The 14,292-nt window shown below is 41.8% G+C and overlaps 1 protein-coding gene across 1 annotated transcript in view; it reads right to left on the bottom strand.

Moving 5' to 3' along the window:
• neo1a (neogenin 1a) overlaps window positions 1–14,292 on the bottom strand; it is a 360,480-nt gene that overhangs the window by 118,079 nt on the left and 228,109 nt on the right. Inside the window, 2 exon segments of the mRNA XM_084337101.1 lie at window positions 12,929–13,049; window positions 13,192–13,346. Coding sequence (XP_084193227.1) covers window positions 12,929–13,049; window positions 13,192–13,346 — 276 coding nt within the window.

Raw genomic sequence — 14,292 nt, 5'->3', positions numbered from 1 at the left:
CAAAAGAGTCACCCTTGGTACTACACCTTGTTTCTAAATGTGTGTTTTGATTCATGTGTGGGAGGGACTGTACCCGCAGGCACCAAGTGCCATGAATTTGAAATACCACAACAGCAGTACATTTTCGGTTAAATTAAATATGTTTCTAACAACATTTTAAGTGGGAAGTTGGATATGCAATTGCTGGCTCTTAATTCATATTTGATCTGCAATGCCTAGTAAACTACGTATAGAAGCGGTATAGAATACATACAGTCAATTGAAAGATGGGAACATACAACATTTCTCACTAGGCGGAGTGAGCGACGTTCGCTCAAGTAAAAAATATTTCAACAGTTGAGCTGGGAAACAAGTTCAGTAGAGAACTTTAAATACTTAAACTGCAAACATAAGACTGTCCTGACAGCATGATATTGATCTAAGAGGTTCGCTGAGAAAAGATTATTGTTTTTGTGCATAAATCAATAGATGCATCAAGTTAAGTTTCAGGTTAGCAGCTGGGCAACAACGTTAGGTCGTGAACATAAGACCAAGTGAACATGCTCTGACATCCCAATATTGATGTGACGAAGAATTGCTGAAAGATAGGCATAAAGTACATCAACCTATGCATTAACAGGTAGGTCTATGTAGGTCTTGTGTTTTTGTAGTTTTCTTGGGATGAGGTGTCCTTTGTGATACACAATAAAGTTGAACATGAACTACAATTAGGTTCACTAACACTGTGCTTGTGAAGGTGGACAATTTGTTGAGGGGGGCAGTGCCATGGTGAGAGACTCTAGGAGCTCTAAGAAAAATGTTGTAATAATTATAAAAATACAGTAGAATCTCCTACTATTACAAGTTATGTTGAACAGTTTGTAATTTGCAGTTTGTTCAACACTGGGAGACGCTACTTCTTACAGTACTATTCATCTCCCAGTGGTAAAGAGGAAGCCATTTTTGAAGGTTTCTATAACAACAGTGACTCATTCTAATTTTTATAATTCTAGGGTGACTAACCTCTCTCATATTCTGGGAACAAGTCGTCAACTGTAACAATAAAATGAGTGGTTGCTTTACAGAGATTAAAAACCAAAACAGACAGACTATAACAAAACTTAACCTGCAGTCGTCTTGCTATCCTGGAATTGGCACCAAAAAAAAAGAGAACTGCTCACACATTGGAGACGACACAGCAGTGAGTGTGGTGGGTTTATGAGGGGAATTAACTGCCACTGATTTGCCTGCCTTCCACTGCATAATTACATCCCCACAAGGTTCAGTTTTGGCTTTTGTCCTTGTATTTACCTTCATACATCTGTTTGCAACTAGTCAACCCATATTGCTCACAGCCATGGAATGTCCACGAGAATTGCTCCGGACTGCAATTTGAGGGCTATTTTTGGATGCCAAAAAGAAAAGAAAACCCTGGGGCTTTAAATGCTTGAGTGTTGCTCATCTGAGATTGTTGCATTTTAGGGCCAAGAACACAACAGTAGAGCCTTTTCTATGTGTATATAGTTTGTCTTCTTTTCTTGACATTAACCAGAATGTTTGATAGGACATTGATTGAAAACTATCGGCTCAAATTTTACAATTGATGGCTTATTTTGAAGGTATGAATCTGTAATTTTATATTATGTAACAAAAAAAAGGGAAAATTCTGAGGAGGAGGAGCTCAGACTCCTAAGGGTTCCTTTCACTACCACAATACGGAAGGTTAACCCTTTACTATCACACTACAGACGGTTAATTTGGAAATAGTAGCGTGTCCAGGCGAGAAACAGTAACGCTTTTAGTGAAATTCACGTTTTGCTGCATATCGTCATTTTCTGGGATTAGACAGGATCACTCTAAAACTATACTTATATTCACCACGGTATAATAACACGCAAACGTATTGATGACATTTTTTATAATTTTTCACATACCTGTATTGAATGATAGATACCGTAATTCCTCTAATAGTAACCCCGGCTTGTATTTGTTTCAACTGTAGCGGGTACCAGGCTTGTATTAGGAGGAGGCCTGTATAAGAGGGAGGCCTATATTTAAAATTTTCAAACGGATCATAATGAATAAATCAACATTTTGTGTCAGTTTGAACCCAGTAAAATGTACTGGGTTCATTTATTGAAACCAAGTACTGTATGAAATAGTAAACAGTGCAATTACAGGTGGTCACTGGTCATTTCAACGTTTTCAAAGTGAAATCAAGTAACTAGCTCAGTATGCAGCTCAGTATATTAGTAACCCGGCTTGTATTAGGAGGCCGGCTTATAATTGCTTAGCTCAAGAGCGCACCCGGCCATTAATAGAGACCCGGCTTGTATTTGAATACCGGTTACTATTAGAGGAATTACGGTAGTTGATGTCAAATGGGCCATAGTATTGTATCCATAGTAGGGCTGGGCGATATATATCGAGTATACTTGATGTATCGCGGCTTGTTCTACATGAGATGTAGTAAATTACTATATCGTGAACATAGAGTATATGTTGTCACGTCGTGGCTGAGATGAGACTTGCTTTAGCGCAGAGCTTTCCTCTCATTTCATTATAGACACAGACCAGCACAGACCTTCAATGACATGCAATTGTAATTTCATTACACAGACCAGCGCGGACCTTCAATGACATGCAATTTAATTGACGCGTGCAATGAGCTAATGTTAGCTGCTAACTAAATTATCCCATAACTAGGCTAAGCTAACTAGCGTTAGCCGCTAACCCTGGAAATGCTCAAAGCGGACTCCACGACACCAGTTCCATTTGTGAGGAAAGGGGATGGTCTCTCTCTCTCTCTCTCTCCCTCTCTCTCCCTCTCTCTCCCTCTCTCCCTCTCTCTCCCTCTCTCTCCCTCTCTCTCCCTCTCTCTCTCTCTCCCTCCCTCCCTCTCTCTCTCTCTTCATGGTTTAATAATGCAAACATATGTTGCAGGGACTATTATAATCATCATATTGGCATGACTGTATGCAATATCGCAATCATTTAGAGGCCATATCGCCCAATCCATAGCTATAATATAGAATATATATATAGCCCTGCAAACACCGCCACTTATTCCTATCGTTGGTGAGGTAGGAACAAACGATGCTCAAGTCAGTGGCGTCCAAAGAGTTAAAAGTAAAAATGTGTCGTTATTATTAACATGCAAATTTTGGCTATGTATTTGAAAACCGTAACACGTTAGGAAAAATGTACTCAATTAACCAGATACATTTTTTTGACCCCTCCCACAACTTCAAACATCTGCAGTGGTGGGCAGTGTGTTTACCTTCCCGATCTCTCAGACATGCTAACTGGTAGAATGATGAGTGACCAAACACGCCCTGACTGGCAGATTTCATTATAGTCTGAACTGACTTTTGCATTAAACCGTGATGAATGCACACTGCAGTGATGAATGCTCTTTCCTTGCCAAACATTAGCTTGACTCGCTCTCTATGGATCTGAGCTCGCAATGGGGGGAAAACCCACTCCAAAAATCACTCCAAGAGTACCTTTCCCCCCCCAAAACAACAATCCAGCGTTCCGGAAATTAGGTGAGTTGTTTAGGAAAAACAACTTAAAATGTCCACACTGGCTCTTCTTCATCAGTGGGTGAATGCAGAGTATCGACTCACTATCATTTCAAAGGGTGTAGGGCATAGGTCACAACGTTAGGATACTCCCGATTGGTTGATACTTTGCATTCATCCAATGAGGTAGCTGAAGAAGAGCCAGTGCAGCTATTTTAAATTATTTTTCCTAAACAACAGTAACTTGCAGAACGGTGTATTGAAAACTATGCAATTATAAAAAAAACAACAATGCCCTTTACTACTGTCAACACTCAGAGCTTCATGGTGAGTACTTGGCTTTTTTAATTGTTGCAACTATTTAGTGGCTAAAAAAGGGCTTGTGAGTGAGTGCAAGCTCGACTCCCATCTCCATAGAAACAGTCGACAGACAGCGGCCCCATCCGTCAACAACAATATTGTTAGATCAGAGAATGGATCGCTGTTGAACATTATTGAAGACTCCTGAGACCGATAAGTATTTATGATTACTTCCCCATAACCATTTGGTCATGCTTTCCTTCATGACCACAGCCCATGCAATTTGCTATGTACCTTTTCATTTAGCATTGCTAATTGCGATTAATCGCAGCCCATCATGTGATTAACACATAATCGTTAAGACAGCCTCGATCGTTTCCATTGAGCCAAATGAGAAAAAGAAGCCAACGTTGAAAACGCATCATCAGTGGACTGGACACATGGCCTAACACACAAATGAGACCATACATCCTGACATACATAAGAGTAGACCTTCCAATATATTATGTTCTACAAATGCTAACCATCAGTAGCTGACCTTTCTCAACCAGCCACAGGTGGTAATGATTGACATACTGTAGCTACATTTCAGTACAGCTGTGTGTCAACAAGCTAAGATCATGATGACCACTCGTGAATAGTAGTAATTCTAGCAAACATGCCGGCATTAGTGTTGAGAGAAAACATCCCTATTGATTTCCCGGTTTGTTGGAAACAGATTTATCTCTGTGGCAGATCTCCGCACCTTTGTGTGTCTGAGTGTGTGTGTGTGTGTGTGTGTGTGTGTGTGTGTGTGTGTGTGTGTGTGTGTGTGTGTGTGTGTGTGTGTGTGTGTGTGTGTGCGTGCGTGCGCGTGTGTGTCTGAGTGTGTGTCAGGGGTTGCACCGACAATTCAACAAATTAACTCGTTGACTACTTAGTCCACTAGGCGGCGTTCTTGGAAAGTGTTGACTAGAGTCCAGGGTTTTTTCCTGGCTCAAAACCATTGTGTTGAGCACATGTGTGTGTGGGTCAGTAACTTGTTAATTGATAAAAATAGCCTTTATAAAATATATTTTAAATGATCTTCAATCCAATACATTGTCACTTTTATACAAATAGCCATTAAAACTAAAATAAATGATTAAATATTAGAAAATGGCGTAAATAAAATAGGGCCAACTTTTAACATGCATCATGATGTCATTTTTAGCTTCCATTCCAGTCACCCTCGCAGAACTCTTGGGTAACAATACACCTTTTTATCTAGCCAGAGATGATAAACGGCAAGGTTCAAAATATTCTAGCAATTAGTGTTTTGTGGCTTGTTTGGCTACAGTTGTTCGTTGTTACAGTTGTTGTGCTCACTGCACAGCCATTACACGGACTGTGCAGCATTAGCTAGCGGGCCTCAGGAGCCAGGAATCTGGGTTTAGATTCAGGGATACTATCTCAGTGAAGATAATCTGATACTGAAGCTAAAAACCCTGGTGACCTAACGTTATACAGGAATAAGATGGATGGATGTTTACTACTAGGCAGTACACAGTGGACTGTACTGAAGACATTCATCTACACATTGTTAATCAAATATCTTTTCTCCACATGACTAACAGCAGTATTGAGCCACTTTTCATATTCTGGCATAAAAGCTGAATGACAGGAATCCCACCGCTCCAGTCTGTCCATGTTTATGTCAGCTTGTCTCGAGTCAGACAAAGCTGCAGCAGAATTATCTTTTACAACACTCTACTCTATAATGTCCAACGGACTGGGTTCAGAATATTAATTTCAGAACAGAGAAGATGAATGAAAACACGGTCTATTATTCCTACATGAACTGGAAGGCCTACTGTGCTTTTTTTCTTTTTTCTTTTAGAATACTGTTTTGGAATCTACATTTTTGTATTTTTTATTTGATTTTTTTTTAATGCTAAATTTTGAAAAACTACAAGGGTGAAAAACACTGTTTTGCTTGCTTTTTTCTTTTCTTTATAATACTGTTTGAGTAAAAAAAATATATATTTTTTTTTGTAAGAATATAGGACAGGCACATATAAGCACTATGCGTCAGTCTGTACCTTTTTCAGTCACTGTAAATAATCAAATATTGATAAATGATGATGTATATTGTACTTTTTTTTTGATGACTGAAAAAAAAAAAAAAAAACTACTACTACTACTAATACGTTTGTTCCATTTTGATCAAAGTGGCAGTATTAAGTGTGGATTTGCAGTGAATTGTTATTTTAGGAGCTGTTTTTTTTGCTATTTGCTATTTCCTTATTTCTGTCAGATTGTGATCAACACACAGCAAGCTGTGAACGCCGTCTGTGCCAGCTAACACATACCAGTCACTGATTGGCTCTAAAAGGCTGGAATGCAAATGAGTAACCTTTCTGGAGAATCTGATTGGATAAGACACACATTAACCCCTTCAAGTCCCCTAGCATGAAACAAATCCTCTTTATAACTAGGTTATAACCATGTGCAGAAAGTACTGTGTATAACCACGTTAATAATTTAGCAATATGCCTCCATGATTAGACACTTTTTTTACTAGCTTGAATAATTTGTCGCAGGGTAGCAGATCAGCAGTTGTAGAACCCCTAGTGTGTGTGTGTGTGTGTGTGTGTGTGTGTGTGTGTGTGTGTGTGTGTGTGTGTGTGTGTGTGTGTGTGTGTATGTATGTATGTATGTATGTGGGGGGGGGGTTGGGAGGGGGACAAAGACCACGTAGAGAGGGGACAGCCGGTGTGCGGAACCCTCAGCAGTTAGCACTGGGCCCAATGGGCACCATCATAGGGGCAGGGAGCAGCTGGCCACAAAAGACAAGGAGGGGGGCAAGATGGGAGGAGGGGGGATGTGTGTGTGTGTGTGTGTGTGTGTGTGTGTGTGTGTGTGTGTGTGTGTGTGTGTGTGTGTGTGCGTGCGTGTGTGCGTGTGAGGGTGTCTACAGCAGCAGGAGAGAAGGAAGAGAGAGAGAGAGTGAGAGCAGAGCTACCAACACCTCATCTTTCAATTAGCTTTGAACACCATAATAGGGCTGTATGGACAAAGCACCACTCTGAGTTGAATCCTGGCCGTGTCGTCTAGCAGCGCTCAATAACGCACACATTTAGAGCTGTGAGTCACACTTCAGAGAGGCGAAATTACATTGATACAGCGAGCCATGTACAATTTGTGGAGAGTATGGCGCATAGCTAGAAAAACCTATCCATCATTTACAGAACGGACACGCCAAATCAGTCTGAATTCACTGCCTGAGATGAAGGTGGTGGTAGTGGTGGTGGCTAAGCGGTGTAAAAAAGATGGGATTAGATAGATGTCTGCTAGTACTACTGGTTAAGTGAGCTTGGGTGAGCAGCTGTCATTGTAAACTGTGCGCTAGTGCACTCTAAAGAGGTAGACTACAAAGTATGTCCATTACGGAGACAGATGCATGCATTGAAAAACGTCCTCTTTGATATTTGGAGATTAAACAGCGATGTGTCTCTCTGAAGCTCTGCTTGGGGCGACCAGGTGTGCAAGGCCAGCTGCCTGAGTATTTTAGCTTTTTTTATTTTTTTTTACCTCAGACACAAGAAATGGGGCCCTGGGATATGACTGAGTCCCTTGTTAATAACAGCTATATGTGGAATACATAATGGTGTGCCATGAGCTCATTATTTCTGACTTGTCAATGGGAGCAGGGGAACACAGCTTGAAGGCGTGTTCACACAACTTTTTGGTGTGGCACCCTGTATATATGCTACATCATTAGCCACCTGCTAGGAGTTAGGGGGGGTGGCGTAAACTCACACTCACTCACAATTAGTTATATTTCCTTTAACTCATTCACGGCCAACCACGACTATATTGGGTTATCTCGTATAGTCGGGTTTTCGGTCGTTTATAATTTTTTCTTTTATTAGATTTTTTTTATTCTATACAATCTCACGGACCTCTGTGTTACCATTGGAACTCATTCTGTCATAATCTGCCCTTTGGACTCAGGAATTCTCTGAACAATAAACATTACCCTCTGGCACCACCTTTCGAACATTACCCTCTGGCACCACCTTGTGGTTTATCAGGGAGTGAACTCCTCCTGTCTACTGTGACCTCAGTCCTTGTGTTGTTTTGTTTACAATGTTTAATTCCTGCCTGGCTCAAGACCTGGCTGCCTATTAGTATGTGTCCCTATTATCCCTGTTAGTCTAGTGTCCTTGTATTAGTGTCTAGTCCCCCCTTGTTGTTTTGTTACTTCATGTTCCTGTCTAGTCCTATCTTCCCCGTGTTGTTATGTTACATTGTATTGGAACCTGGTATTAGTGTCTAGTTTGTTCCCTCTGTATATTCATGCTCCTGTGCGTGTGTTGTCCACTCTATTCCCCGGTCTGGTTTAATGTTGGTGTCACTGTTAATGTCAGCAGGTGTGTCGTGTTAGTAATCAGTGTGATTAGTCCTCCTATATATTCTGTGCTGTCCTGTTACTTCCCTGTCGGTTTGTAAACGTATCTTGTGTCGTCCGTTGTTGTCAGAACATTATTATTATCATTATACCATTGTGGTTGTGATTTCAAGCAGCACCCTTCCGTGCCCTTCACGTTTAAACCCTTTGTTGTATATTCATTATCTGCCAGCTTAGGCTGTGGTACGTTTGTTGTTTTGTTGTTGTAGTTTTACTGTAAAGAGCGAAGTAAAGCCTCTTCTCAACTACACCCCGCTTGTGTCCTGCCTCTCTCTCATTCCTGTATTGTGCCTGGGTCCACACTAGTGGTCTGCAAGGGCCTTGAAATAAAGCCCGAGCCCTGCCCGAGCCCGTGAACTTCAGGCCCTGCCCGAAAATAAGCCTGACTGTAAATAATATTTTAAGCCCTAGCCCGCGTGAAACCCAGAAAAAAAATATTATTATTATTATTAAAATATAATTTTTTTTTAATTTTTTTTAAATATTCGAAACACGGTTTTATATGAACGTAATAAATAAACAAAACTAAGAAGCATTTACATAGCCTGTTTCGCTCTTATTAGAATGCTGTCTCTCCCAGTGCTCGCTTATAGACTGACTCACACATCAGCCTCGTAAAACGTATTGAAGGCTATAGAATCTTCTTTGACACACACACACACACACACACACACACACACACACACACACACACACACACACAATAGCCTACTCAGTCAAACAAACAGAAATCAGATTTCGAGCAGAGCAACGTAATGAAAAGCACAACAAAACAGGTAGCGACCCAGCAAATAATAAACATCACTCAGCACGACGTCAGCAACGCGTTGAACACCGTTAACAAAACTTCGCCAACCGGCTACATACATCCCAAGAACAAATTAAAACGTTCGCCAACTGGCTATATTCCAACACAACCAATCGAGTTGAACTTGTCCCCTGAGTTCTCCCTGCGCGCATGCGGTAATTACATCCAAATGTTTCTCTGGCGCAAAAGAGAAAACGGATCTTAAGGAAAACGAAGGTTATCCTATAACCCTAGTTATATGAAAATAAAAAAACGCAATAAAAAAAAAAAAAAAAAAAACGGCGGTGCCCGGGCCCGGCCGAGCCCGAATTATTTATTAAAAAAAAAGCCCTACCCAGCCCGAACCCGCCGGGCCGGGCCGGGCCCCGTCGGGCCTGGGCAAGGTTGCAGTGCACTAGTCCACACCACCAACAACGAGATTCTTACACATTCTGAGACCCAGAGAGTGCAATACGGACCGAATCCTGCTAGGTGGCAGTATCGACCTACCATTTGAAACCTTATTTCACACTGTGTGTTACATTGTATATGGTTCGGGCGGAGAATTTAGACCAAGCCAAGTGAATCGCTTCATCCGAGCACTTTGAAACGCGTTCAGTGTTTATTTAAACAATAAACAATAAACTGGAAATCGCGATCAGACAATTCGAATATTCTTTTTGGTATACCTCCTAGTAAAGGTAAGGACTATATGACATCAATCCTACTTTGATCCAACAATGATTTCACATCGATCGCAACGATCAACGTATGTAGTATATAAAATAAAATGCCGTTGCTGACTATCAGAGCATTAAAAAACGCCACATAATAACATAATACCTATTATATACCTTTGATTTGGAAATAGTAGCGTGTCTAGGCGAGCAACGCGAACGCCTTTAGCAAAATTCACATATCACTCCATAACGCAGCTTACAGGAATTAGCCAGGATCACTCTGAAACTATACAATATTCACCACGGGATAACACGCAAACGTATACATGAAAGAATGTACTCTTTTTTACATGTTGGACGAGGGATAGTGACCGTCAAATGAGCCATAGTATTGTCTCCATAGCTATAATATGGATATAGCCCTGCAAACATCGTGACGCACAGTGAAAATCCCTATCTTTTAAAGCGTGGCCCATTGACTACAAGGATGGATAAAACGGCTGCCGCTGAAAGTGTTAACAGTGGAATACTGACGGCAAGTGAGTGGTTTACATGAAACAGTTCTTCTGTTTTGGGAGCCTAAATCTATCATCATGCCTTGTGGTGTAATCTTCACTTATTTAGCCTAAATCTATCATTATGCCTTGTGGTGTAATCTTCACTTCTTTTTTTTTATCCACTTTTTCTCCTTATTTTTAAATGTTTTCTCCCATCCCAATTTCATATTGCCAATTCTCCCCTCCCCTGTCTTAAACGTTGCTAGACTATGCTCCCCACTGGTCGGTTGTAGTGAGGATAGAAGCCTTGCATCATGTGTCCCCTCCGGTACACAAGGAGGCAGCCTGTCGCACCTAATCTTCACTTCTTTAGCCTGATGTATTGATGTATTTCACATTCTGCACCACCTGGGCTCAACACCTGCTGCTGGGTTTAATCAAAACGTTCTATAAACAATATCTCACTGCTGGGTTTAATAAAGACGTTCTATAAACAATATCTCACTGCTGGGTTTAATCAAGACGTTCTATAAACAATATCTTGCTGTAGGTTGAGCGCAGAGGGAGGACAGAGAGAGAATAGAGGAGCATAGAGGGAGAATAGAGGAGCACAGAGAGAGAATAGAGGAGCACAGAGAGAGAATAGAGGAGCACAGAGAGAGAATAGAGGAGCACAGAGAGAGAATAGAGGAGCACAGAGAGAGAATAGAGGAGCACAGAGAGAGAATAGAGGAGCACAGAGAGAGAATAGAGGAGCATAGAGGGAGCACAGAGAGAGAATAGAGGAGCACAGAGAGAGCACAGAGGGAGCGCAGAGAGAATAGAGGAGCACAGAGAGAGAATAGAGGAGCACAGAGAGAGAATAGAGGAGCATAGAGGGAGCGCAGAGAGAGCATAGAGGAGCGCAGAGAGAGAATAGAGGAGCACAGAGAGAGCATAGAGGGAGAATAGAGGGAGCGCAGAGAGAGAATAGAGGAGCGCAGAGAGAGAATAGAGGAGCGCAGAGAGAGCATAGAGGGAGCGCAGAGAGAGAATAGAGGAGCGCAGAGAGAGCATAGAGGGAGCGCAGAGAGAGAATAGAGGAGCGCAGAGAGAGCATAGAGGGAGCGCAGAGAGAGAATAGAGGAGCATAGAGAGAGAATAGAGGGAGAATAGAGGGAGAATAGAGGAGCACAGAGGGAGAATAGAGGGAGAATAGAGGGAGAATAGAGGGAGCGCAGAGGGAGAATAGAGGGAGAATAGAGGGAGAATAGAGGGAGCGCAGAGAGAGCATAGAGGGAGCACAGAGGGAGAATAGAGGGAGAATAGAAGGAGCATAGAGGGAGAATAGAGGAGCACAGAGGGAGCGCAGAGGGAGCACCGCCCGGAGCAGTTCAGCCCTGGTGGTAACGCCTTCTTTGAACTCTTATTGAGTGGATCGGCGGTACAGAAATGACACATGGACGGTTCTTACATATTGGAGATCATGAAGAACATGGGGAGGCTACTTAAATGAGCAATAAATGGCAGTTGATTTAGGGCAGAACTTTGAAATATTTTCAACCGAAAACACCCTTCCCAGTCAGAACTCAGGAACAGGATGCCTCCAAAGCCACGCCCCGCTAGGTAGCTAGCAGGCAGCTATGTGTTAGCTTCAGGCTTTTGTGTACGCACGTAAATGTTATGCGCATAACAAGCGTGTGTGTCACTTAACGGAATGACAGATATTTTTCATCTTTTTTTAATAATATTTATTACGGTCAAGATATAATAAGAAATCTATAATGTTGCCAAAAATGGGAGGCCGCCTATTGATCCTTTAAATAACCAATAAAAGCAGAGGATGATGTCTAAGAAGTTTGATGCAACACATCAAACTTTCTGTGTGAGAATTGTGTTGCCATGTCAGAGTGTGAAATCATCTAATATGCTTCATACACTGAATATGATTTGTGCAACTCGGAGAGAAATAAACCCATGCTAATTTCTCTCCACCTACTAGTGTGAATCATTTTCCCTTTTAACTGCAATGCTAACAGATACCTCGCAAGTTGTTTATGGCAGACTTCACTCCCTCTCAACCGATTTGCATTTGAAACAGTTGTGGAGTTAATGGCTTGTTCCTGTTGTAATAATAGTCGTTAGTAAAGCCTATTGGATCTGAATGGAGGCAGTGAGTGCAGGGAAGGCCTGGGTGATACAGGGCAAAAATACATATCACCAGGTCTTTTTTCCGATTATGATATATATTATGATATATATCGCTGCTGGAGTGGAATATGTTAGCCAATCCAATTGATGTTCGTCACATTGGATTGCAGGGTAATGGGACGTGTGATACAGTATTAAAACCAGACTGTATTACAGTATTAAATTATTATGAATGTATTATAGTATTAATTACAGTATTAACTAATTAATTAATTAAAACCACTTAACGTTCTCAAACATTTCAGAATTTCTTTTACGAGAAATTGGACTTAATATTTAACTTTTCATCGTCAATTTAGACGAGAATCGTGTGCGAGAATCACGATGACACAGATGGGAAGGGTATAGATGGGTCTATTGTCCAGGCCTCATGCAGGGTTGGGGGACAGCTTTATTTGCCATATTCACACGGCGGCCATTTTGCTCTTATGTCATGCTCAGGTTGGGATACCTTCGAAAGGAATCGCAACCTGAGCGCGACATAAGAGCAAAATGTCCGCCGTGTGAATATGGTGAATGGCGTCTGGCGTCTGCCGTACCGTGCTCCAGGATGATGAGCTGGGCGCTGGACTGGATGTTGCCTGCGTCGTTCTCAGCCAGACACTGGTAGAAGCCCTCATCTGACTTGACCAGACCCAGGACCTGCAGGTTGTGCTCCTTCTGTGGGATGAAGGGAGGGAGGGAGGGAAGGAGGGAGGAGGCAAGAAAGGAAGCAGGGAAAGAAGTGTGTCCGGGTGATTCTACGGTCATTTAAATACAGGTCAACATTATGAGTTTAATATATATATATTAATGATCTTACAATGATTTTGAAGTAGTCACTGGGGATGACAGCGTCTCCGTTCTTGACCCATTTGACAGTGGGGGCCGGGGAGCCTGTGACCTCACACTCAAACACTATATCCATGGATTCATGGGCGTAGATGTTGGCCGGCCGTCTGACGAACTGAGGAGCAACTGTGGAAGGAGACAAGGAGGTGGTGTCACAGGAGTTAGTGAGTGTGAGCTTACAAGGCATGTGTGTGTCCGTGTGTGTTTGTGTGTCTCAACTAAAAACACACCATCTAGAAAAACTTTTTTTTTTTTTTAAACTTTGACCAGTCAGCTGGTTCTTTTAGCGTTTATCGCTTTTTCATCGCATTCATACTTGGTCAAGTTCGACCGACAGAAGCAGGCTGAAAGGGTTCAGATGGGGGGGAAGACACTCTGGGAAAGGCACGGCTGCCGTCCGGGATTCGAACGCGCTCAGCCCCAGATCCGTGACGAGCACGGTTGTCCACGGCGCTGAAAATGGCACTCGCGGTACGTGGTGAGCTACTGGAGCTCCCCTAGAAAAACTTTTACCTTCTTACCATTATGTACTATCTGTGCTACTATGTCTATACTACTATGCCTATATCTACTATGCCTATACTACTACTACTATGCTAATATGTCTAATATACTACTATGCACTCAGTATATAAGTGTAGCACTCAAGCTCAACAATTTGTAAGTCGCTTTAATAATGCATTTTATTTGGATACAAGAGTCAGCTAAATGACTAAATGGGTATGGGTGTGTGTGTGTGTGTGTGTGTGTGTGTGTGTGTGTGTGTGTGTGTGTGTGTGTGTGTGTGTGTGTGTGTGTGTAGCTAGCCAGCATAAATCACAGTGACCACTACTAGACATTTCATTTTGGTGAGTTGACCCAACTGAGGGTCTAAACTGTCATTGCCTCTCTCCTCGTGTACATCATGAGGATCAAAGAGCTTTCTAATAAATACATAATAAATAAATAAATATATATTATCATCACACCAAACACCCAGGCTGTTTAAAATAAATATATATTATCACACCAAACACACAGGCTGTTTAAAATAAATATATATCACACCAAACACACAGGCTTGTTTAAAATA

Source organism: Notolepis coatsorum (assembly GCF_963971535.1).
Source record: "Notolepis coatsorum genome assembly, chromosome: 20".
Lineage (NCBI taxonomy): Eukaryota > Metazoa > Chordata > Actinopteri > Aulopiformes > Paralepididae > Notolepis > Notolepis coatsorum.
This window is presented reverse-complemented; position numbering and strand designations above follow the sequence as displayed.